General features: G+C 35.8%; 1 protein-coding gene across 3 annotated transcripts in view; it reads left to right on the plus strand.

Annotated features, from left to right (window-relative positions):
* The window catches only part of ZNF521 (zinc finger protein 521), a 294695-nt gene that overhangs the window by 150611 nt on the left and 116549 nt on the right, over positions 1 to 27535 (plus strand). For 2 of the 3 annotated variants that reach the window (XM_074383662.1, XM_039463844.2), the window contains one exon: positions 10500 to 10584. In XM_074383662.1, coding sequence (XP_074239763.1) covers positions 10500 to 10584 — 85 coding nt within the window. The remainder of the gene's footprint in view (positions 1 to 10499; positions 10585 to 27535) is intronic. The other variant, XM_074383660.1, reaches the window with a different exon arrangement.

Genomic DNA, 27535 nt, shown 5'->3' on the forward strand with positions numbered 1-27535 from the left:
AGTACTAATGAACAGTTAATGAACCCATCTAAGTTAACTTGTTTTTAGGACAGAAACTATATACTTAGGAAAGTCTTTCTTAATGAATTCTAAAATACTTTATTCTGCCTGACAAATTTTTTTTTCTGGTTGGTGATGGGATTACAAGTCATACTACCAGCCTTCTGGATGGGGTCTGCCTGTATGTGATGCGATTTAACGTGATGCAGTGCACTTACTTACTGTTGCTACCCTTCACCTCTCCAACCGTCCATCCTTGATGTCTACCGGCCATAGCTCCTTTTTTTGGTAACAGTGAAACAAAAAGGAAGTTTCAATGCTTTTTAATGTAAACAAACGATGATCAGAATAATTGATGAGAAAATAGGCCCTAATGTTGTTTAACTCCAAATTTTGACTTCTCTTTTTCAGGTTTATGTTTCTAAAAGAGTGATTATTTAAACCCATGTTCTCCCACCTTCAATGTCTTACCTTTCTTGAATGATACAAACATTTACAAAACAGTCAATGCAAGAAATTACCTAGAACTTACTATGAATTATAAATGTCTTCAAATAGGAACTAACACAATATTATAGCAATGAGTAATAAGACACAAATTCCTTGTCCTAGCTCAGAAAGAACTAGCACATGCTCTGGCGATTTTTTTTTTTTTTTAACTTTCACTACAGCATCAATTTAGTCTGTGTTAGTCATCCTCTTCCAATTCACTGATTTGTGGTGCTGTGCAAGGTAGTAGGGAGTTTTGCAGGCAGAAATAGACCAGTCTTAGGTAGTACCTTATGAATGAAGGTGATGGATGTAGAATGACTCATTAGATTGTCCATTCAGCAGTCAGGAAACAAAATGTATTGACTGCCTACTCTGTGGACAACGCTCTAGGAGATTTTATTCAGGTAAATTTTTTATGGCATAGAAATAAACAGCCACTGAACCCATTACATTGAAATCATCTAGATGAAAATACCTTACCTGGAAGGTCTCAGTGGACTACATAAGGAGGGACATGAGTTGGGTCCCTTGGAAGAGACTCTAAAATGTGAATGAGGAGAATAAGCCTAACAAAGCTTCTCTTTCCCTGGGACACTCAGACACAAGTTTTTCAGTGTCTAATGTAAGACATCAATTTCAAGTGTGTAGAGAGACAAATTTTGAAGGAAATGTGTTAGGAGACAATTTTGAACTTAAATTTTTGTTGTTCTTTATTAACTTTAAACTTAAACATTGATCTTAGAAACAAAATGACTCTTTATTCATGAACTTCAAGGTAGTAAATTTCTTCCACGAGATGTGTTTGGTACGATCCATGGAAGTGACTCCAGCTTTAACACGGAGTTTTGTTTTTTAATGCATACTTGTCAGATTTTTCTAAAGACTCCACTCAATTGTTTCCTGGTTTTTGACTACTGGGGAGATCTTTGAAAATAAATTCTTTTTTTTTTTGAGACGGCATTTCTCTCTTGTTGCCCAGGCTAGAGTGCAATGGCATGATCTTGGCTCACCGCAACCTCCGCCTCCCCGGTTCAAGTGATTCTCCTGCCTCAGCCTCTCAAGTAGCTGGGATTATAGGTATACATCACTGTGCCCGGCTAATTTTGTATTTTTGATAGAGACAGGATCTCACCATGTTGGTCAGGCTGTTCTCGAACTCCCAATCTCAGGTGATGCACTACCTTGGCCTCTCAAAGTGCTAGGATTACAGGCGTGAGCTACCATGCCCAGCCAATAAATATTTTAATGCTGTTTTATCTACTATTTAAAGAGAATTCAATAAAAGACTTTTAAAATTGCTCATCTTTTTTACTCCTTGATCACAAACTTTGTAGTAGCTTACATTTGTATCTTCATGGAGTTTAGGGTTTTATTTGTAAAAAAAAAATTGTGCTAGGTCATTCTTGGCATTGCTATAAAGAAATACTTGAGACTGGGTAATTTGAAAAGTGGCGTAATTGACCCACAGTTCTGCAGCACTGACACCTGCCCCACTTCTTGAGAAGCCTCACGGAGCTTTTATTTAGGCAGCAAGGAAAGCAGGAAGAAGCGTTCCGCATGGGATGAACAGGAGCAAGAGAGAGTGGCGGGGAGGTGGCATATACTTTTAAGTGACCAGATCTCATGGGAACTCACTCACTGTCTCAGAGACAGCACCAAGCCATGAGAGATACACCTCCGTGACCTAAATACCTCCCGCCAGGGGCCACTTTCAGCATTGGGAATTACAATTCAACACGGGCTTTGGATGAGACAAATATCCAAACTATATTGATAAATATGCTTAACTAAATATTTTTTCTCCCTGGTACTATAAAAATTGTAACTCTCTCATTAAAGTATCTGTGTCCTGGTTCATTATCAACTAGGTTTTTTCCTTTCTCTTCTTTTTCCTGTTCAGTCAGTTGGCCAGAAGCAATCTTCTTTAACCCTGGTTCTATTCTGAATTGTCGTCCTTACTCCCCACCAACTGTGAGCATCTTGGCTGGCATGTAGTAGATGAGGTCTCGCTCAGTCTGTCCCCCAGGCTGGAGTGCAATGGTATGGTCACAGCTCTGCAGCACCAAACTCCTGGGCTCTAGTTATCCTCCTGACTTAGTCTCCCAAGTACATAGAACTACAGGCACAAGCTACTACACCTAATTTTTAAATTTGTTGTGGAGATGGGGTCTTGGCTACATGTATTGCCCAGGCTAGTCTCAAACTCCTGGATTCAAGTCATCTTGTCATCTCTGCCTCCCAAAATGCTGGGATTATAGGCATGAGCCACCACACCAGGCCCTATAACAGTTTCAAACCCAAGAAAATTATTCCCATTTTAGACCTTAGATTAAGTCCTGTCTCTCCCAGAGAGTTTTTTCTAACTCTTCCAGACCATATTAATCTGTCACTCTCTGTCTTCTCTTTGCAATCCACCAAAGTAGGCACTTGGTCCTGAACTGCTTTACCATGTCATCTAGACAGAATACTTAAAACTGTTTAAAGTTTGTATATTTTATTTCCCCAATTATATTGTAATGCCTTGAGCTTAGGAATCACAGTTAATACCTCTTGGTTGTTGAGGTGTTGCCATGTGCCAGGCATCCTGGAAAGTATCACATGGACTTTATCTCAGGACATTAACCACCACTGTAAGACAATAGTATCCTTTTAACTATCACAAGAATACAAATTAGAATATTGATAAATTTATTTTTCAATGAATTATTTGGGCTTTTCATCACTAGTAGCTTTCATTACATTGCTACCATTTTTTTTCCTCTTTCTTCTGTGACTTATTTCCATACAAATTCAGAATTACTTAGAAAATGACTAGGGTAAATTAGCAGAATGTCTGAGTTATTGAGCAGTTGTGGAAAGCTGTTGGCTTATTACTTTCACTCACATGGAGTATCCATTTGCTTGCCGACAAAGTACTGGTGCTACTGTTCCAAAATATATATTGCATTTTTAATTAACATATTCATTCTTGGAATGATAATATATATTGCTATAGTCCTTGAAAACAGCTTTTTCATTATAGCTAGCTTGAACCTTTTTACACATTCTTACCTCTTCTCCCTTCCCACACTCCCAACCTTGTCATCAACGTGTGATTTTTCTTGATGTTATTAGTTGCCTCCTGGCATCCATGGGGGATTGGTTCCATGATGCCCTGTGGATGCTCAAGTTCCTTTTAAAAACAGCTACATGCTCCCATATACTTACATGATCTCTAGATTACTTGTGATACTGAATACAATATAAATGCTGTGTAAATAGCTGTCATAATGTATTGGTTTTTGGTTTTTTATTTGATTTATGGTATTATAGTATTATTTTTTTCAAATTTTTCGACCAGAGGTTGATTGCAGATGCAAAATCCACAAATACGGAGGGCCAACTAATTTTTAAAGCTTTATTTAATAAAAATAAATTTGTTTAACCTTTGTTAATTGTCATGAAATTTAAATTAGTGGATTTGAATTGAAAGAAATTTTAATGTGATTCCAAAGTCCACTTAAAAAGGTGAAAACTACTAACCTTTGACAAACATCTTTGTTGTGCCAGAGAGTTTATATCGTATTTTATTCTGTCCCCATAATAATCTGGAAAGCAGAGTAATACGGGCAGTAAATAGTACCTTTAGTAAATAGGAAAGCATTAAAATTTACAATTTATTGCTGGCGTGCTACATGGTAGGCATGATAGCAAGCATTTTTATATAATTCTCACTTTTCATATCAACTCGGTAAGTTTGATTATATTTTCGTTTGCAGAGAAGGAAACTCAGGGTCGTTTAATGATTTGTCACATAACTAACTATACAGCTAGTTAGTATTACAGAAAGAAAATTCAAAGATTCTTTCCTACTAAGACTGCTGGATGTATTTGGGATGAATACTTTATAGCATCATTGTACCATATCCTGATTTGAGGGTTGTGACCAAAACTGACACTGGTCCTTCCTTAAAAGCCTTAAATTAGAGGGAGCTGAGAGCTCTGGGACATCTGGAAAAATGGCTCTATAACTTCGGCTTTGATGTTCCAAACATATAGCAATGATAGATAAAATATAAAGATAGAAAAACAGGTGGATTCAGTCAAGTCCAAAACAATTCTTCATCTTTGAGATCTAGAAATCTAGCAGGGAAACCAAATGATTATTAGGCTAAAGCCAGGGGTCTGCTAAACATTTTCCAGCAATAGAAAGTGGTAATTAGGGTTTAATGCCTATGGGACAGATCCACACCCACTATATGAAGCAGGGCTTGGGAGGAACTTTCTTGTTCACAGCAAGAGACTGAGAAAAAGTAGTTTTGTTGACCACTACCAGGAACTAGGTTTCTTACCTGGAGGATTGAAGGAGTAGGAAGAAAGACACAGTTTTGTGACATAAAACTGAATTAGCCATGTGTTACCTTTGTGGTTTACCTTGCAATGTCTCTCTATCCCTGCAGCACAGCAACAGATAGGCAGGAAATGCACCTCTGAGACCCAGCTTGGGTACAGTAGCCTGGGATGCCCTAGTAGAACCAACAGGAAAACTACTGAAAAGGGAGTAATGAGCACACAGAAAAAAAAATCACTACAAATAGGCTTTCAACCAAGATTCCAAAGTGTGTGAATGAATCAAACACTAGTAAAGCAGAAAAAAAGAACAGGAAGAAATTAATTATTTTGAACAGTCTGACAAAGACTTTGAAATAACTATGTTTAAAAGCTCAGAAAGATAAATGAAAGTATAATTTCCACTGAAAAGAATGACAAATTATGAAGCAAATCCAAGCAGAAGTAAAACAAGAGCACTTGAATGTTTAAAACTAGAAATGTTGGAAATGAAAAATAGTCATTTTAAATAAAAGCTTTCCTAGATAGGATAAAACTCTAGACTGGTCAGTAGTGAAGAGAGAATCAGTGTTTTATGAGAGTATAGAGAAGGTGATCCAGATCAGAACATGAGGAAGCTAATTGATTCTTAAAATATGAATGAAAGAGCAGTTAAAATACATAGAGGATAGACTGGGAGGCTCCAATTTGTGTCTAATAAGGATCCTGATAGAAGTGAATGGAGAGTGTCTTAAACAGACTTAATAACTGAGTGATTTTAATCACTGAAAATGTTAAGAATTGAGGACATACGTGAGATCTCAAATTGGTATTATTTTTGTATTGAGCAAGACAAATAAACATAAATGTACAATTTAAAACATAACAAAACACTGCAGAACATTGAGGACAAAGGGAAAATCTTGAAATAGACTAAGGGAATTTAAAGAGCCAATTCTATTCTGTGAATCTTAGTCAATGGTCTGAGATTGGGAGCCTATGGCTAACATGGCTACAGACAGTTTCTTCACTCTCATAAGTTACTTTTCCTACCATTCCTGGCATTGTCAAAGACCAAAGCACTTCTTAATTATATGGAAAGCCTTCTTTTGAAATGCACCTAAAATGTAATTGTAAATTTACCTGCGAATGACCAGAGTATAAACTGTGTTAAAGTCCAGTGTATGAAAAACAGTAGAATCCTGTCTTGGTTATGGTGTTATCAACCTGTATGACTTCCGCCAAGTCACTTAATTAGTCCATGAATGAGGATAATAATCCCACCTTTATCTACTCTTACAGGATTGTTTCAAGGGATTTTTTTTTTAAATACAAGTTTTTTATAGACTGTATGAAACAATTTATAAAATTATTATTTTATCATACACATGAATGTGAGCTATGGTTCCTGACTTCTTAAAGTTTATACATTAGATTTGTGTTAAAACAATAATCCACATGACCCCAATACCATTATCACATCTAGAAAAGGTAACAGTAACTTGCTGATTGCATCTAATATCCGCTGATTGTGAGATTGAAATCTAAATTATTCTCAATTGCCTCAAAAGCCTTTTTATAGCTGTTTCCTCCCCCCTCCCCCAAATCAGGACCCACACATTACATTTACTTAAGTCTTTTTCAGTCTCTTTCATCTCTACACTTTTTTCCCATGACAATAGGCCATTTCTCTGAAGAATATTCTGGATTTGAAGGTTTTTTTCCCCCTTATTGTAATGGTTGTTCCCCTTTTCGAAGACAACAGTCCATTTCTCTGAAAGAATATTCTGTATTTGCATTTTTATAGTAATATTTATTCCCCTATCACTATATTTACTGAAAACTGGATTGTTAGGCCTAAAGACTTAATTAGATTCAAGTACCCTTTTTAGATAAGATACTATATTGGTGATGTATATTTCATATTGCAACTTATAAAGAGGTGTGCATTGTCAGGTCGCTTCCATTCTTAGTGATACTAAGCTAAATAGTCTGGTTAGAGTGATTACCATCAGCTAAATTTATTGTAAAGATAAATCTTTCTCTTCGCAGTGATCACAGGATGAAATTTGAGTATCTCAGAATAACCTTTCCTCTACTAGTTTCAGCATCCATTAATGATTATCCTGAACCATTTTATTTGGCATTGCAAAATGGTGCATATCTAATTTTATCATCCCTTCTGCTGTCATTCTTCTATAAAGAAGAGCTTTCACTCATCAAATAGGCCCGACCTACACTTCCTCCTAAAAAATGCAAGGTGCTTCTGACCCTTTCATTGCCAATTTTCAGAAAAAGAAATTGATGTAACAGTCACCTCCAATGGTAGCAACTTAATTTTTTTTCTTTTCTGTTTTTGAGGATTACCGTGTGCCCTGATATTTTTAATCCTTTCAGTATTTTGGTAAAAGAAATCAAAGCAGTTTGATTTCTACAAAGTATAAGTTTTAATAATTATTTTAATTTACTTTTTAAAATTTGATAAGGCTAAATGTGGAGTCTACGTCCTAACGGATGGAATGGAGGGGAAGAGAGTTAATCGGAATAATTTTTAAAAACTATATATTATTAAGCATCTCTAATCATTTTTTTTAATTTATGAGATGTTCCTTTAAAAAAGTCTCTGAGTACTTTAACCAGAGGGTAACTGAAAACAAGAATGTCAAAAAGGCACGTTTAAATTGTTCTCAAAATCAATCAAAAATAATGAGGTGCTGGGAAAAAGTTGTATCCTTGATAATTACATCTATCAGTATCAGAAAACAAAAGAGAACAATCAGGAAATGACAATCCCACTCCCAAGTAGCACATTTAAAAAGGCTAATGAAAAAAAAAGTCTCTTTTAAAAATGTACTAAATTAGCATTTCAAGTAAATTGACAACTTAAGCGTTGATAAAGGCCAATCTGGGGCCCAAACAATGGAAGTTCTGTTTCTACTTTTATCTGCTTTTAAAAGAAATTATCTCACTTGACTTTTTTTGTTGTCTTTTATATAAATGTAAGTAATTGTCCTAAGGGAGGTGACAGTCCTCATGTACTCTGCAAGGGTCAGATCATACCTGGATTATCGAGCTTCGTTTGGAGTTCTATTTCTTAAAACATTGACTTGGAGGTAGGTAACCAGGATGGGAGGTAATTGCAAGTATTTCTTACATTGTGCCCCTATGTTCAGTCTGAAAAGGGGCTAATGTAATTGTCATATTAGACAATGGATTCAACCTGTTCTTTATGGCACCAGAACTTAGAGTTAGAGCCAATGGGTGAAAGTAGCAGAAAAACAGATTTGGGTCTAGAATCAGGAAATATTCTCTCATAATTTTAGCCATACAGAGGTGCAATAAATTTACCAACAAGAGAAAGAGTTCCCCAAGGCTGACACCGTTCAGAGGTTATAATCCCTGTACTTAAAGATGGTGTACAGGTATACAGAGGTCTCTCAAATATTTTGTGAAGAATCTATAATTATAATGAGAGATGCTTTAAAGGTCATTTAACATTACCATTTTAAAAATTGAGGGTAAAAATGAATTTTACATCATGGCTTTAAAAAGAAAACCCTTAACCCATCTTAGTTTGCATATCGTTGCTTTGTCTTGGGGAAATGTGAAAAATATGGTGAAGCAGAGTTCAAGCTTCAGTATTTTAAAATCATGGTTCATTGTTTTTGATCACAATAAATTCTTGTCTAGCCATAAATTTAGGAGCTTATAGATAAGACTATGGCTTTGTTAATAAAAAATATAGCATTTTAGACACTGTTTTATGAGTAGAGAGAATTAATATTTGAATTATCAGTAGTGGCAAAAGCATTTTCATTCAATAATAAAAGAAAACTTACATGTGTCAGTTCATTTTGAAGATAGTAGTAAGTGCTGGTATTTTATTATTTTGGCTTTTCAAGTGATTTTATTCTTTATTATTAGACTAGGAAAAAAAGCCCTGGTATATTCTGCCAACATATTCATCAGTCATCATTTTTGGAGACAGTTTTCGACATATTGTATGTTTTACTGTGCTAACAAGAGAAAAGACTAGCCATTAAGTTTATGTTTCTTTGTTTTTCAGCAAGGTCACATATCAGGAATAATGCTAGAAGTATGCTAATAAACAATATATAATGTAGGTCATCAGGGAGTAAGAAATATTTTCTAACTAGTTCTAAAGGGAAATATTGTTAAAAAAGGGATAGATGTTATTTACGTAACACATGTTGCTCTATATGTCACCATCAAAAGCATCTTGTAAACAGCTCAGTGTAGTAAATCTTCCTTGGTGATTGTCAGGGAGTTTGAAGTCCATGTTAGATTTAGATTCAGCACATTCAGTTTGCAGTATGCCTAATGTACAAAGACCGTCAGATTATTTAGACAGCTTCCAATGGAAATATGCCTGTACTTCTGTAGTTTACAAGGAATATTGCCCACTGTTGCAGAAGAAAATATTATGTTAAATTACAATAATCAGGAAAAAATTATATTAATGCCATTTATAATTTTAAATCTCAAATGAATTATGCTAAATGTTTGTGCTTAACTTTGATTCTGTTAAGTTCTAAAGAACCTCAGTACCTTAAAATTAATTGTAATTTATGGGCTGGTACTTCCTTATTAACACCATTAGTAAAACAATTTTAGATGACTTCAAATGAAACGATAATTCTGTAAAAAATGCTTATAAGAAAATGTCATTTATGTGATTTTTACAAATGTAATTTTCTTATGTTTGGGAAATTTTAAAAGTGGATTATTTTCCTAATGGTTTATTTTGTATTCCAACATGGTTTTTAATTACAAATATTAAGTTTCATCAAAAAGGAATTTATGTAAGTATGTGTTCTGGAAAACACAACTAATACTCTATTTATTGAGTTCATCTAATAAGTACTAGAACTTAATAATGAAGATGTAAAATCGTAATGGCTGCTTTATGACTCAGAAATCAGAGAGCCTACTAGCATTTAGAATTGAAAGAACGTGTTTCTCTTCCCAGCTGTACGGTACCGTGACATTAGGCAAATCGCTCTATTTCTCTGGGCCTCCGTTTCTTCATTTATGCTGTAAGAATTATAATAAAAATCTTTATCTACTTCACAGAACTGTTTTTGTAAAATGATTAAATAGTGTTAGAATGTTCATTATATTATTTATAGGATGAAGTATATATTTAAATGCGAGCACTTAGCAACTCCCAAAACGTCACTTAAATTGTAGAATTTAGCTAAAAATTACAGTCTCTAAATATTTTAGCTAGAATTCGTGAATCTTAACTTATTAGCCATCTTACTTATGAATAATATCTAGAAGCAACACCTCAGTTATTTTGGTCGGCATGAATTTGTGCCTGATCTTCAAAGACATTGGTTTCCGAAACTCTGTAGATTTTTAAAGTATACTTCTGTTTTTTAAAAACTGTATTTCTGTAATACTTCTGGTTTCAAAAACCTTTTGTTATTGAATTTAGAGATCTTTAAAATATATTATGCCATAATTATGGGCTTCTGTTTCTTCTAAATGTCTGCAACTGAAAATACAGCGTTGGGATCAAGCCATAAGGTCTAAGTAAGGAATTGGCCTTGTAGTTTAGTTTGTTGGTCAGCAACGTTGTTAAGACCAGCATCTCAGAAAAATGTATTCTTAAAACAAAGAAACAATTAAAAGTCCATGTGTCTAAGTAACTCTGTTTATACTTTTTTTCTCAGAAGAAGACCTATCAATGCATCAAGTGTCAGATGGTTTTCTACAATGAATGGGATATTCAGGTTCATGTTGCAAATCACATGATTGGTGAGTGAGACTCTAAACCTTATTACAGAAAGATGTTTCTTCTACTTGTGTATATCATCATTAAACAGAGTTAAAGATGAATTAATTGTTCAACCATCAATGGTTTTCCTCAGCATGATTGATTTTTTTTATTTCCATTATTAGTCCTGATAAGGTATTAGCACATTTTATTTTCTGCAAGGGCTAGTTTAGACTTCTGCAGAGGATTATATATCTACTGCCAGTCAAAACACAGGTGATTAACAAATTAAACTTCTAATCATTTTTGCATTATTGAAAACTAACAGGAATGGTTAATGAACTGGATGTTAGCTTTCCATAGAGTTTTAGACGGGTTTTAATTTCAGAAGTTATTATGGTAATGGCACTGCTGTGTGTTGCTTAAGCATCTTTGTATCAGAATCTAAAGTAGTGAGTTTTTGTGATAGGGAAACATAAATAATTTAAATAGCCGTAAAATAGTTTTATATGTATGGTTTCAACAGCCTGGATATAATCATGATCATAAAGATCATGTAAAGAATTCTGTGATCCTTTTTAATTCCCCAGCAAATTTTTCATAGATTTTTATAAAAGTGGTTTGGGGAAAGATTTCTGAAGTCAATCCAGGCCATTATTTTTAGGATTTTGCATTTATCACATGGGCTAAAACCAAAAGAATATTTTTTTAACTTATTCATATTGTCCCATTATTTCTTAATTCCTCATGGGTTACTGCCTATGCTTTTTAATTTGATAAGCACTTAGTAATAACAGTAAGCGTTTTACCAGCCAATTAAACTTTATCAAGCAGATCATTTTTCTACTAGTAAAATGACAATTGCTATTACTTTATGCTATTTTTGTTACTCTTTTGTGTTTTTCATACTATGAGTTTTTTATTTCATACTCAGTTCATGGTATTTCATAATACCATAAATAAATATAATGTCATATTTTAAAAGTTAAATTAACCTCATACTCTCCTATATGAAATTCTGTAGGACAGGAAAGAAAATTCAACATTTTAGACTATGAACTTGTTTTCGGGGGAAGCAAGTTTTCTTGTATACTAAATAGAAATATTCTAAAAATGCTTACTGGAAAGTTGTTCACACCTGTCATTACTGATCATTAAAGCTCTAACAGAACTTCCATTTTTCTTATGTAAGTTAATGAAGATAAATTCAAAAGCATGTTGGAAAATTGATAATTTTTCAATAGGACTTTATTGTTTTCAAATGGCAGGTCTTTGGGGGGGTTGTTACTTATAAATGACTAAGAGCTTATTTGTGCAAAATGGAACTTATGCATAACAGCTAAAATATCAATCAATTTATCTCTATAATTTCCAGATTTAAGTACTAGTATTATTAGTGATTTCTCATATATTAAATAGCATATTCTTCAATGTGACAGTAGCATTGACAACTTTTATGAGTAATTAGAAGATAATGGCAACATGTAAGAGAGATCCAAATGTTTCCTTGCAATTCCCTTTTGTTTGAGATTGTGAAAAATACCTTACATAAACTTTTAAAACTGCTTTTTAGTGGAGAAGAGCAGGTGTTATAAAAAAATGAATTCCTGCCAAAATGATAAACGTTAATATTTCCCGTCTATTTCTTGAGTAGACTGTGTTGGTGGCAGTCATTCATGATTCTTCCTCATGCTCTGCTTTTAGATAGGCTTGAATGAGAGCAGTTCTTAAAGTTTGCAGTTTATGGGAAATTCAGTGAAATTTTGTGATTAGGCTTCTCATGAGCTCTATTCAATGTAAACTTATTTTTGTTTCCGGATTTATTATTTATCCCAGCACTCAGATGAATATGTTGAATATATTTTCACCGCAATGTTAATATTATTTTGCACGTTTAGAATTTAAATGGCATGTTCAGCATAACAGAACTTTTTTATTTTCTAATTTTAATATCATTTTCATATGAACATTAATCAGTTTGTTCTGTCTTCTTTGTAAGTTGCCTTATATCATTCCTATTTGTATTTATTTTATATTCCTTGCATCCTGAGTGCTTTCCCAAGGCTTTTTACCTTCTATCTTATAGTGGATTAATAAGACACTCACCTCTTGGGACTTGCATTTAACAATTCACCTTTCATCAGAGAAGCACATTCCATTCCTTTTCACAGAGTGTCTAGTTCTTTAATATTCATGCCATTTTTAATAATAAAAATCCGTAATTCTCTTGCACTTGAGGCCTAAACAAATGAGTAGCATCCATTTAATTGTTGTATGTGTTGGCCATGCTTCCGAGTCCTTATGCCCCATTCCCGCTGTTTGTATCTAGAGAGAGAGAATGGAAAAAGGAAAGGAGTCACAAAGGCTAAGATACCCCTTTTTAAAATTCCAGTATGCTATTTAGTCTTTCAGATGAGGCAGACAGCATTATTTTGTTGGCTAAAATACCTCCATTGAGGGTAGGTATTTTTAGGCTGTGTATCTGTGTGTATTTTTTTGTCTAATCAAAAAATAATCTCAACTAGACATTTAGTAGGGGAAGGGGGATTAGAGACTATCTGAAAAGCCTCTTACTCCTTTTGTTAAGAGGGTATATAGTGTTTTTGCATATTTTGTTTTACATTTCAATCAGTGTAGAGGAAGGATTATGTCACCTGATGGAAAACAAGATCTACAGATGACCCGATGAGGTATAACTTTCAATTCCGTCTTTCCCCAAGTCATTTGCATTTGCTTCTATGTGGCACATAGGTTTTCGTGCAATCTCAGTGTCAGGCAACCTTCATGCATCTTTCTGGATGTGCTAGTCTTAGGCTGTTGGCCAGGGACATGTGTGAAAGGGAAACCATCAGTGTTTCTACCAGGTGCATACCAGAGGTGCTCTTCTTAAGTGCAGTTTTACAGCAAGGTGTGGACAAATGGTCTGAGTTGTGAGAATAATTACTCGATAAAAATGCACTAGGGAATTGACTTATGTCTATTAAGAAAAAAAAGAAAACCTCCCTGTCCACCACATTTCAACACAGTTTCAGTAAGAAATAAGACCAGTGCCTATTCAGGGGTTTCTTTTCTTCTTCACACACACACAAAAAGAGCTACAAAACATTTTAACAGCTTTCCTGGGGAAAAGATTTCCCTCTCTTAAGATCTGTGCCAATGAGAAAATTTTTCCTGTCTTCCTTTGTTCATTTCACATAGTTTATATTGGCTTTTGACCTGAGAATACAAGAAACCATTGTGTATTAGATGCTTTAATTTCCAATTCATTCTTCTCTTTTCTATTAGCATAGTAAATAATTATTGTTATTTTCTTCTTTGAGATTTCCGTTATTCTTCTTCTTCTTTGGTATGGATTAGCACAAATAGAGATGAAACCAGAGAATTTAAATGTATTTAACCCAGCAAAGGGATTGCCTCATATAAAATTATGAGGCTCAACAGTGTAGAGTAAATTTGTAAGTGCTCTGAATAAAGGGCTGTTAGGCATGAGATAATATAAAGAGATGACATTGCCAAGAACTATTTATGAGAAGCTTAATTTTTTCACTCTGATAATTCTTGACCAATAATTACCAGCCTCTAATTATCTATTTTAGTTAGAAAGAAATTTCGATCACTATGGAGGTTGGCATTGCAACTAGCGCATAAATCCCCAAAGAGGCAAATGTGTTCCAAACAGCCACAAACAACTGTCTCATGAAACATAGTGAGCAAATTGCAAGCGGCTGGTGGTAGACAACCAGCAGTACAACTCACCATCGAAGGCCAGTGAGCCTGACAAAGGAATGATCAAAGGGGAGAAATACCATTATCCTTGGAATTGATTACAATAGTTACAGGCTTTGGAGGACAAGTAGTCAGGGTATAGCTATGGCCATATCCAGGTCTCCCTTTCAAAGTTTATGGATGGGGAATTTGAAGGGAATAGGTACAAACCATTCACCTAAGGATTATTTTTAAAAATCTACTTCTTAGAAACGGTTACTTAAAGTTTCGTTTTTTTCATCTGATTAGAAAGACCAGAGTTATAATGGCAAAATTGTGTCTACATGTCAGAATACCTCACTTTGTGTAGAAGATAGGAAAATTCAGAAATAGTCACTAATAAACATGTCCTAGATAGATCCAGTGTGATGTTAAAGCATTTTGGAGAAGCAAATATATGTATCCCTTAGAAAAGCAGAAGTAGAATTTGGGACTGTAAAGCATAGCGAGTAAGAGACCACTGATGCAAAGATACTGACTTTTTATTTAGATCTCTAATAAATACTCGGTATTTTATAGATAATCATGATTTTCAAAAGACCAGGAAAAGATGAATCTCTTCTACAGCACGTGTGGGAAGATACGCACTCTGTATGTTGTGTTACCCGTGATATATATCACTGATGTCAAGGCATAAAGAATGAATGAATCAGTTTTGAACAGTGTGATGAAATTTTAGTCTGTTCTTGTGGCAGGTGGCATCCATACATTTTGCAGTTTGTTTGGTGCCCAAGGTCACAAATGGCATTCTTTTCCTTTCACTTCTTTCGTGGGTGTTACTATGTAACGAATCTTCATTATGGTTTTGCAACATTCAGTATCACCTCTGAAGCAGTTCAGCTTGAGTGCACTTGCTTTAGAGTAGACTAAAACCAGTATTTTGAAGTCTGTAGTAGTTTTGGATTTTTTTAAGGGAAAATATCCAAATATATGGATCTTTGCATAGGAAGAGAAAAGTCCATGTTGCCCTTTAAACTCTTTTGCTTTCATTGACTGTTTTCAAAAGAATGAATAGAAATGGATCAAAAAGAATGCCTATATGTGCAGGTATACATATGTGTTTGTAATCTCCATGCTTTCCTAAGAAGCTCAAAATCATTGAGATTTTTTGGAACCTTGATTTCCATTTATTCTAAATGAGAAGATGACTGAACCCTTTTTTAAAAAAATGATATTTATTTGATTGCTTGCAAAATTCAGAGAACTAAGAAACAAGCATTTGGTGTTAAATATGATAAAATAGTGGCTTATTTCATCAAGAGCTGGATTTAAAAAGATGAAATCTGGGCAGTTTAATGGTAACAGAAAGCTACCCTCATGTGGGCAATGCTGGCTTATTTGAAAAGCCCATAAAGGGTTTCTACATGGACCATACAAAAGGGATACTTTCTCTTTAATAGCCATCTGTACAGGAGAGATGAGAAGTGGGCCAGGTCATCTCTCCTCAGCTGTCATGATATTAACGTAGGTAATGGAGCAAGCTGGGCATTCTGCTGGGTGTTGTTTTTCATAGATGTTCATCGATTTACACAGATAATTCTATTTATTTCTTAGAGTTGGTCCAAGTGAACCAGGCAGAATAACAAACACCAAAGCATTTCAAATGACTTTATCTTTGTTTATAACGTAACTTTTGTCTAAAAAATGGTGTCACACCTACTGTGCAGATGGCTGCATGATTTGTAAACCAGCCAAAACATTTAAACAAATGTGTGATCTGGGGATAGATTAAATAAAGGATAAAATGGAGTGTGGGCCACAAATTCTAATAATCAGATGATTTTAAGTTGTGTGCAGTGTGGAGCAATGGTCACAGAGATAGCAGGGAATGCTTGCCAATGACAGCAAGGTGCCTTATAGATCTCAGGATGGAGCCTGTGGCCTGGTAGGCCTCAGTTTGAGAACCGCACATTTGCTGTACAGCTGGCAGCTCTGTATGGGGACATCAGATAAAACTTATGTAAAATGAAGTGTTATTGCTTAGAATGAAATTGTTCAGAGAGGGAATTTGCAGACAGTAACTGAAAACGGAATTCATGGTACCAATGAAGCAGACTGTAAATATGAAGAGAGTTTAATTATCTGCACAATTTAGCAAAAATTCAAGATGTATTTAGAAAGGACATACACAGGCATAAATATAACATAGCTGCACTGCTTCCCGAGTGCAGAGAGGGGCCACAGGAACTTACCAAGGCTCCATTTGATCAGCCTTCCTAAAAACAAAGACAATTCAAAAGAAACTCAAAGAAAAAAATGACTTTTTGGAGGAAGGCAGTTTTTAAGAGCTCATCTTGATTATTTGGATTCTCATTTCTTAAGAAACTTGGGATGAAAATCTTCAGGTCATTCAATTTCAGGGTTAAGCTATTACAAGACAAATCATGTGTTTTAGCTTGTGTCTAACAGCTTCGATTTACAAGAATAAAAAATACTGGCAGTTAGTGTACTTTATAATTTATAAACACCAAAGATAGCCTGCTAGACATTTCTTATGTTGTTAATTTTCTGTGAGGCTGAGGATTGTGGCTGAGCCCACTGATGGAAGATTCACTGTCTTATTACTCTTTAGAACACACTGCCCCTAACGAGGTCTCAGAAAAATGTTCTCAAGGAGAATTACTGAATGCCAGCCTGTCTTCCTAGGCTCCGTACAGAGACTCTAGGAAGAGAGGCCCTACCAGTTGGGTAGGGTCATGTAACTGGCTGACATACAATGGTGGGGCTTCCAGCCCTCATTTTATCCCCACCTTTGACTTCCTGTAGAATGTACCACTAATGATTGGTTTTTCACTCACCCTTTGATATGCTCATTATCAGATATGGGTGTCTGTTTCTGAATGAAGGTTGCAAAGCATTTCCGAATGGAGTGCACAAAAAGTCATTAGCAATACCTAAAACAGTATAGATCCCTGCACGCACACCCTTGCCCATGCACACACATGGATCGTGACCTATTTCCACAGAATCAGTTTGCACACATCAAAGGAAAGTCTCTGATGACCTATTTCCATAGGTTATTTCCTAGTTTCAGGGCCATTAATAGCAGTAAACAAAGGAAAGGGAGCCAATATGGAGGGTGGGTGTCGAACTTCAGCTGCTCATATTGTTGCATTTGGTGAGCTGATGGGGTTTCGTAGGTCACCTTTAGAATTATGCCTATGACAGCAGTAGCTACCTGCCAAGATTGCAAGGTATCTCACAGCTCTCAGGATGGCGCCTGTGGCCCGGTAGGCCTCAGTTGGAGGGGTACACATTTGCTGTACAGCTGGCAGCTCTGTATGGGGCAGCCGTGTGGGCTGTTAGGGAGCTGGAAAGGAGACAAGCATGAAATTTCTTCTAACCCCAACTCTGTTTTTCTGTACTGTTGGCTGCTTCTCAGTGCCTTGACAAAAAAACCAATCAGGCACCCTTTAATCCGCCTGTGATTACCACTGGTATAAAAAGAGAAGCATAATGAGGAAAAATGCCTCGTTTTGTTGCCTTCAAAAGCCAACAAATTGGAGTTAACTTGACAGGAAGTGGCTTAATAATTAGATTATTTATTTATTCCTGACACATATCCCCCTGTTACTAGTCTCAGGAGACCCTGTAGATGGTACGATTTTCAAGCTGCCATTACTTCGCTGTCTTCTGTGAACAAAGAAGCTACTGTCTATCAGTCAATTAAATGCAGTCTTTAAGCAGAGGCTGCGAAGTCCTCAATGGAGAGAGCCCTGGGACATTGTGGCTGATGATTCCTTTCTCTGTACTGTACATCACACTCTCAACTGCAGTCCCCACAGAGATGGAATAAAGTCATGCATTAAAATATCACTTGTTGATTTGTTTGCTAATGAAGAGCCATTGAAATGTTTGTGTATTTCTATTGCAAAATTGTTGATAAAAGGGCCTGCTTGCCGGCATATTTTAAGTCCATCTGCTGTGAGTGCTTATTTAAGAGTTATTAAAATTAAAGTCAACAAACAACAGAATAAAAAAAAGACTCTGAGATAACAAGCGTTTTCTTACCATTTTCATCAAATTAAGTGAATCGAGGCAGGAGAAATCGGGAGATGGTGTCATTTAAGTCCATGCTTACATTGCATTAATTCAAACACCTTTTTTCTTTGACATAAAAATGTAAGTCTTTTTCAGAGTTTTTGGGAGCTACATCTTTTAGATGATTTAGAGATTATGATCTCTCTTCATTCTTTAAGAAAATAATGTTCTTTAAGAAAATAACATTCTTAGAAATTTTACTTTTTTCTTTTAGATGAGTGGCATTTTTCTAGCAATTTATCTCACTGAGTGAGCACGTGTACACATTTTTCCACAGAGCACAGTGAGGCTTTTTAAACCAAACTAATAAAACACCTGTGAAACGTACGTTTCAGATGCAATCTTGCAGCTACATGGAACATGCAGAAGGATGACTTTTTCTCTCCATTTGTTCTTCTTCATGTTTTCTTCCTCTTTTTTCTTTTTCTTTTTGTTTTTTTTAGCATGACTTTATTTCCATTTACTTACGTGGTGGGTTTTTAATCTCTTAATTCATCAACTTAGTACCATAGAGTGTTTACTGTGTATAAAGCATGTCTTTGATGGAGTTCTCTGGGCTTCCATTAATTGGCTTTATATTTTAAGAGTACATCTGTTATTGAGCTGAAGGTCTAGAGGTGGAAGACTTGGATAATATTCTGACAGCTCTCTGATGAAATATTTAGCTATGGCTCTGTTATTTAAAGGCATAAATTTGGAATATTAAACAGAGGCCACTGAACTTCGAGAAGAGTTCCTTCTTTTCATCAGACTTTGTAAAGAGTAAGTAAGGTTTTAACTATAGTTTTCATGATTATCTGACAACAGGCTGTAAAGAATTAATTCGAGCCATCATCAGATGGCTGTATTTCTTATTTCTACCCTGTTATTCCAAGTCATTTTGTTAGAAAAAGCTTAGATACTCGGAGGTGTTCTATAATAGAAAATGAATTTGAAACCCTTTCATTAATTGGTGATTAATATATTTCAGGATTAGTTTAAGCAGGGCTCTACCTCCTGCCCAGTCAAGTATGTTCTGGTTAATATCCAATTATCTGCACCTTCGTAGTTATTATGTCTTAATATTTCGGATATGATAACCAGAAACTTGAGAGTAATGCTAATGAGAAGCATAGAGCAAGAATTAACCAATGACATACTCAATGATCCTTGGTGAGGAGAGAATCTCTTTCTTTCCCTTAACACATTGCCTCGGCATCTTTTGAGCACTGACTGAAAAGTAAGACTTTCAATTGCAGCAGGCGAAAATTAGAAAAATCAGTCATATTAACCTGAATTTGCAGTGTTACGTTTACCTAAAAACATTGTTTCAGTTCATTTTATGGAGGATAAAAATAGAAAACAGAGAGCCTGTTTATATTTTCCAACCAGGGAACATCTCATATTCTTTATCTTTTCCTTTTAGCAAAGCCACAAGTTGTTAAACTCTCAAAGGATGTTTTAATCCAGATTAACTTGGGATCCCCTTAATATTTCACTAAGGAAACACTTTTTCCTGCTGCCTTTTCTTCTCTTTCTTTCCAGATTTATCACCGTGATGCATTCATATTTCACCTCTATTTATTTATTTTTTTTAACAGGTCAATTCACTTTTGAATAATCTGACTTAGCTCCCATAACAGTGCCAGCTAGGGTGGGATGCGCTGCTTCTAACCATTGTAGCTTTAAATAGTGACTTTGTGCATTGCCCCTTTATATGCTGTATTGTAATGAAGCAACATCAGTAAATTGCAGTGAAGGGTGATTGTTGCACAGGGATGACAACTACACCTTGGGGTCCATTTGCATCAGATTATTCTTTTTATTGTTATTATTACTTCCCATCTTCTTTACTCTCTTGCTGCCGAACTTGCTGTTGGCCACCGGTGCAACACAGAGGGGATCTTGAGGAACACTGCAGATACCAGTTTTTTCTCTTACGCACATACCGATCTCCATTCAGTTCCAAAACCACATACCCTGGGGGTTTTGCATCTTTACTGATGCTTCTTCACTTTGTTGACTTCATTTATAAATGTCTCTCATCTTCATCTCCTTAAAAGAACAAATTTACTATAAATAACAGAGACACATTTCTTTTCACCCATTTTGTGTAGATATTATAAATCTGTAGTCAAGATGATCAACTATTGCCCATCCGAATTTGTACCTCTCCCCAGAGAGGTTTAAGAATTTATTTTAAAATAGAGGTCTAGATGGGATTACTTCTTAAAGAAAAAATTCGTATTTTCAATATCTTTTTAGGTTTCCTTAAGACATAGATAAAGTCCTAATGAATATTGTATACACTAGTTGTTTTCTTTACAAAATAGCCTGTTTCCTGCTCCTGACCAATGGCTTTACCCGGTAACTACTAGCAAAATAACGTGGATTGAAGTCAGAGATCCTGCACTGTGATTGAAAAGGATTGTGAACAAGCCTTAACCAAGGGATAATTAGATGTGTGTTTGAGGGGACTGTTTCTCCTGTTGTCATAATTTTAGTGCCTGTGTCCATTTGTTTTTTTTCCAGTTGTTAGTGCAGCTGTTGTTTGGTTTTTCTGTCTCTGAGGCTGGGCTATGGCGCAGCATTCAAACTAAAATCTAGGATTAGAACTGACACACCTTCGATTGAACTATCAAGTCTTTTAAAACTGCTTGGCCAGTGACGCCAGTCCCACGCTATTCAACCGCACATACTTCCGATCGTGGGCCAAAGAGCATTGATTTTTAGCTGTCATTTCTAGTGCCCATACTGTAGAATTGAAATTTAAACCTTAATCCACTCAGTAATGCAATTAATTTTTAATGTGCAGTAATACTAATTGAAATAGCCTGAATTTAGTAAGTCACCACAAGACATTTTCAAAAGCAAGAGTCTCCACTGAGAACTAGGAGGACAGATAATCATTGTTACAGTGTTTACAGAATAAATGCGCACTCTGCAGGCCTCTATAGAAAGGGGGTTTTCTTTAAATTAGTCTATATTATATCTCTTTGAGACGGGACATACATTGTCGAAGAGAATTCCTACTTTCTACCTACTTTAACAGGTTAAAATATTCTATTAACTTATTTAAAAGGCACAATTTAAGTTAGAAATACCTTAATGTACACAAAGTAATATTCACCCATTTTTTAAAAAAAATAAGCAGTTATGAGTAGGTGCAAATAAATCACCTGCCAGCAATGTCATGGTCAGGCAAGAGTCTCAGTGGGTAATCTCATTATATAATATGTATTTGAGATATGAGTTCCAAATTGGATTAATATGTGTGCTTTATCAGTTGTCTATAAATCTGTTGCCTTGTTTTGATGTATTTTTGAACTAAAAAATATACCCTCCCGTATCTGTTTCAAAGCTGTGTTCCTTTAGCTTTTCCATGTTATTTCAAAATGGCCTTTTAAAAATGTTTTGTGAGGCTCTTTTTTTTTCCCTAGCCATAGTAAAGCAAATTTTGAACAGTAAAATCAAATAGGTTTTCAGTCATTTCTACACTAAAAAGGTTCTCTAACCACATTTATCTGCTAGTAAATGAGGACTTCTTAAAATGCATCAGTTCTGCTGATGAATGGGCTTGCGGAGTGTTTCAAATGAGCACCAGCATTAAGTTGAAGAAGGCAAACCCTGTATATCATGCTTTCATGGCTCTCACATTATAGTATTTAATCAGCCGATAGTGCTGTTAAATATTTAGTAAAGGTTTCCTTATAACCCTACCGTCTATTCAAATGGGATTTTAAGACATTTTTGCAGCGCATAAGTAAAAATGATGCTGGAGAATTGGAGGCAGTTGTAGCATGGCTTATTTTCTAAATGAAGTGTAGGGTAACGTGGTACCAGTGAGTGCAGCAGATTCACACCTATAGAACCACACCTACAGAATACCTCAACCCAGTTTACATTCTTTGGATTAAGGGTTCAAACTGGCTTTCGTTTTGTCACTAAGTCAAAGTGCTTTTAGCATGAATTACGTAGAGTACTAACTAGACCTTATAGCATGTTAGTAAGAAGACCTTAATTGTGATTATTTTAAGCTCTCCTAATATCAGTTAAGCTTTATAATAAATATTTTCTTTTTTTTTCCTACAGAGTAGGGGAAGAGGAAGAGAAAGAGATGAGGGAAAATAAATGTATGATCCGTTCATAGCATATTATCAAGTCAAATTGGGGTATAGTATATTGAATCTTTTCAGCCTTTAATTTTGGTATGCTGGAGCAAATAAGGAGTATTAGACAGATATTCTTGTACACATGGATATGATACATAATGGATCATCTTTATCAGTTTTTTCTTTTACTATTTGATAGTTATCCAAATAACAATAATTATTCTTTTAATCTGGAATGAAAATTGGTATCTAGGAGCCTTATGCAAAAATACTGCCAGCAAATACTATGCTGACTTCATTACTGCCATCATATTGATAGGTTTGAATTCACATTTAAACCTTCCTATGCTTAACAGTATTATTAGTTTTCAAGGTGTAAAAATAAAGACTGGTCGTTTGTTCAGATTCCATGAAATGTGTGTTTGATTATTTCAGAAGCTTATTTGCTAGACTCTAATTTTCCTCCTATTCTGTATGCAGCCAGTGACCACAGTATTCCTTCAAACTGCACAGAGACACGTCTCATCTGTAAAACCCGGCTTACTGATCTTATCTGCTATTTGTATTCTCCTAAGAAGAAACATAGGATTCATTGTGATGCAGTGGAAGTACATTTTGTTTTGAGATTATGTATATCACATATATGTTCATACCAAGCATTTCATAATAACGAATGAATAAAGGAGATAGCTTTAGGTATACATGAAGAAGAGGGGAAGGAAAGCGAAATGGGCATCACATGGGGGTGTGTTTAATATGCAGTGCTTGATGTATGTTGACCCCAGGTTACAAGAGTAGAAAATCCCATTTTCCAGCTTGTTTCAAATATAGTAAAAATGCTGCTTCAGTTGCTTTATGCTACTCACATTGGGGAAGGTGCTTATACTGTGATAATTATCATCAAGGAATATTAATGCGTTCAGCATTTGTAACCCAAAAACTCATTATAGCTTAAGCTGTGCATCATCTGTGAAGAGAGAACTTTGCCAGAATTTGCTCTTCACAGGGGTTGCCTCCTGCTTGCTGCGGAGTGGTCAGAGTACTGCAAGAGGTCACTTAGGCTATTTTTGAAAGCTGAAGTTTTGCAATTTTGAATCACTACCTTCTGTCCAAAGAGCGTATCATTCTTGCCTCAAAATGTCCTTCTTCTAATTGAATGCATGGTAAAGTGCAAATAATAATAATAATAAATGAAAGGTAACTGTATCTCATTATGTAGAATTCAAGAAGGTCAGCACATGTATTCCGTATCAAGATAATTGAAGTATTGGTGTCTTCTCTTCTGTCATGGAGCAAAGAGATTCATTTACACCAGTTTCCTTAATGCAGGTGCCCTTGGGTTTCAGAGAGAAACGCCCCGACTTGGGCTCCACGTTACAGCCTTCTGGCTGGAAATTGTGTAAATAAGACTTTGGGGTCAGCCTTCCTTTTTGGGCACCAGCCTCTGTAATTAGTTTGTGACAGTCTTTTATATGAGCCTAAACTGTTCCTGGGATCATTCCTCATACATCTAAGACATCTATCTAATGCGTAGTAGATATTTTTGCATGTATGTTTAAAATCATTCTCTAGGGAGATACTGACTCGATGGGAACTAGAATTTCTGGGTGTGTTAAGAATTCTCTAACTTCATCTGATCAAAATAGCTGGTTAGGCAGCTCCATTATAAATTATAAGTGGTTGGTTTCCTAAGAACATTGTGCCCTCACCTGTGGGGCAGTTTGTTGAAAGGGAGCTGTGTGTCTGTGATGTTTTTACGTGATTAAATCCCATTATTTTCCCCCCACTGATCCATTGCTTGTCATTTCCCATAAGTAACATTGCTCCATGCTGCATGTTATGGTTTGTGTAGGCCAGGCAGAGAGCACTAATACTCTGTTCTATCAGGCTGTCTGGCATTGCAGGACTGCTATGTTTCTGAGGTCAAATTGTGAACCTGGCCTTGCTCCTGGGAGGACTAGAAAAATATGTTTCATAACTTTCCATAGACCTAAGTGAAGAGGAAGAAGGAGCAACATGAAGCCCATAGGCTCAGTTTAGATGAGCTGAAAGGTTGGAATTTATCAAGTGGGGAGGCTGACCATTGTGTGGGAGGCTTCCTTACTGTGAGGAATCACTGCCGTGGGTGCAGAATCCGTCCTGGCTGAGGCCTTTCGGGGATAGGGTAATCATTCAAATAGCCCAGCAGGCACAGACACACAAGCTGATAATCTGGAGTAAGCCTGCTGAAATAGAAATTTACTTACCTGTTAAAATCACTTACATGAAGGAATACTGAGAGAATGAATATGTGAATTCAGAACAGATACCGTAGGCTGCTTCGCTGAAAGTAATTTGTGCTGTGGTGGTTGTTGTTTTGAATGGGGCAGAACCTTTATTTTATGCAGCAGAGCACTAATGCCACAAAATGGATGGATTTCCTGAACCAGAGGCAGGTTCTCAATCGTTTTGGCCTGGAATGCTGGCAGCATGGTGGAGAAATACAGTAGCAGCAGATCTTCTGTAAGGATGTAAACTTAATAATCTTTATGAATTTTGAGTAACTCATAACTCCACTTTCCCACCCAAAGAAGCATTATGAAAAGATTGCTTCTAAATCCTTCAGACAGTCTCTGCACTTATGATAGATGCCATCCTCTTTACCTTGAGGCATTGGAAATAAATGTGGGTTTTTTGTTTTTTTTTTTTTTTTTGCAAGAGATAAAAACGTATACTTTAGAAGGAGCAAATTGTATTTTCATGTTTTAAGTTCACTATTTGCACTTGATGTGGTAAGATCCAAATGTGAAAAGAATTGCTTTTGACATGATTCCTGTGTCTCCTGTATCCCAGAACCATGCATTATTATGCTGAAAGTACCATCACATGGGATAAATGTGATGTTGGAAACCTGGCAATAGTATTTATAATATTGCATTCTATGTCCAGGTTGCTTAGGATAATTATATTTCTTTAGTTACTAAAACAATTTAACTTACCTTATTAAGGACACATTGGCTGAAACTACATGAGCATGTGTCTTTTAAGGAAAAATTATAACCCTTCAAGTGTTACGGGTTTGTTTGGGGGCAAAAAAGGGCTTTCTTTACAATGAAAAGGTTATTTTAACTTTCTCTAATAGTCTGTTTCACATAACGTCTCTATTGAACTAACACATGCTATGTTATAAACTTTAAAGTATATACACCAATGGTCTTGTATGACTGATTTCAGAATTCTGATTCACATTTTCTCTCGGTAACTATGGTTTTCTATTTTTGTGGTCCTTTTAAACAAATTTTTGTAGGTTTTTTTGTGTGTATTTAACTGCGTGCATGCGTGTGTCACATGCTTGTATCTGTGTGTGGACGTACCTGCCATCGGTCTCTTCTGCCACACACCCACTGGCACAGCACTCCCTGTCTTGTGTTTAGCGTGTTTCCAACAGCTTATGGTACAAAAGTGAAATGAAAACTATGGAGCTTATATTGGAGTCTGATGTTTGAAAGACATCTTTGATGCTTATATTGAAAGTGTGATGTTTTTTGGCTTGGCTCCTTTTAGATGTAATTGCTGCTTCATTAGGACTTGGAAGAGTTTCCTATGGTTAAATTTAATCAAGTAGCTCAGAATAACAAACTTGTACACTCAAAATTCCGGGACAGTTCTGTATAAGTAGCATGATTTTCCTAACTTTCAAACGAACACATATACACACATGCACACACATGTAAACACAAACATGTCACTACCACCACCACCAACAACAACGACTAGTTTGTAAAATGCTGTGTCATCTCAAACCTAACTCCTTATTGGTAATAGTTTACTAAATGATCATGTATAGAAATATAAGTCATAAGAGTAAAACTCCATCTCTACTGAAAGTACAAAAATTAGCCTGGCGTGGTGGTGGGCACCTGTAATCCTAGCTACCCAGGAGGCTGAGGCAGGAGAATTGCTTGAACCTGGGGGGCAGAGGTTGCAGTGAGCCAAGATCATGCCACTGCACTCCAGCCTGGGTGATAAAGGGAGATTCTGACCACCTCACCACCGCCAAAAAAAAAAAAAAAAAAAAAAAAAAGAAGAAGAAGAAGAAGTGGAAGTGTTAAGAAATACATTTCAAAGGATTTGGGGTTTGTTTGGTTTTGAACTTGAACAGGTGTCAAGCGTTGATTCTTCTGAACCATGATCCGAGGTTGTTATCATTACTTTGGTTATATAGATGAGGAAACTGAGGCGTGAGCAGCTGGTCTCCACAGAAAAGAGCTAGTTTGCATTAGCATATGGAGAGAAACTCACACTCTTAAGTCTCTCTACATCACTTTAAGCTTCACGCATGCAAAAGTTGCTCACTGTTGGAGCCTGTGCTGAGGTGTTCTTAGCAATTGCTTTGCTGTCATTGCATCAAAGCCTGCTGTTGATATCATTTTCTAGGCAATAAAACATCCTTGGTTCAGATAAAATTTGATCTTTTCATTATAAGTAAAGACTTAGCCTAGGTATTCTATTCTACTTCCTTAAAACAAACTACTTTGAAATAGCTAAGTATTTTTCTCCATCAGAATTCTTTGGCAGTGGTGGGAAATAGGCAACCAAGTGACAAAAGTGGATAAATTCACAGTAAATAATCCTGAGTATGGGACAGGGCTTTCCATGACACAAATGTATGAACGTGCAGCATAGAAACGTTCACGTTTCTGCAAAGTAGCAAGTGGTTATATTCCTATCTTTTTGAAAGGTGAGGAGACAGATTTAAAAAGCAATAGCTTTGTTCTGAATGATGCGTAGAACCCAGAATCACAGACCCTGCAGTGCATGAAAACACGTGTGCCATGTCCTGATAGCGCACATGTTGTCTAATTCTTGTTAGAAAGGGGAAGTGCCTTGGAAACCTCCAACATTTCAGAAGCCTCTTTCTGTAGGTACCTGTACATAAATTCACCGTAGAATGATTGTAAAGGGAATAACACAGTTACTGCAGATTCATTTAAACATGAGAAAGAAATTGGCATACTATATGCAGTTTGGCAATATAACTTATGATGTTCATCACAGTTTTTTTAACAGAGTTCCTTTTGAACCACAGAGATAATTTATTAGATGCCAAAATGTG

The sequence above is a fragment of the Saimiri boliviensis genome, chromosome 13 (genome assembly GCF_048565385.1).
Source record: "Saimiri boliviensis isolate mSaiBol1 chromosome 13, mSaiBol1.pri, whole genome shotgun sequence".
Lineage (NCBI taxonomy): Eukaryota > Metazoa > Chordata > Mammalia > Primates > Cebidae > Saimiri > Saimiri boliviensis.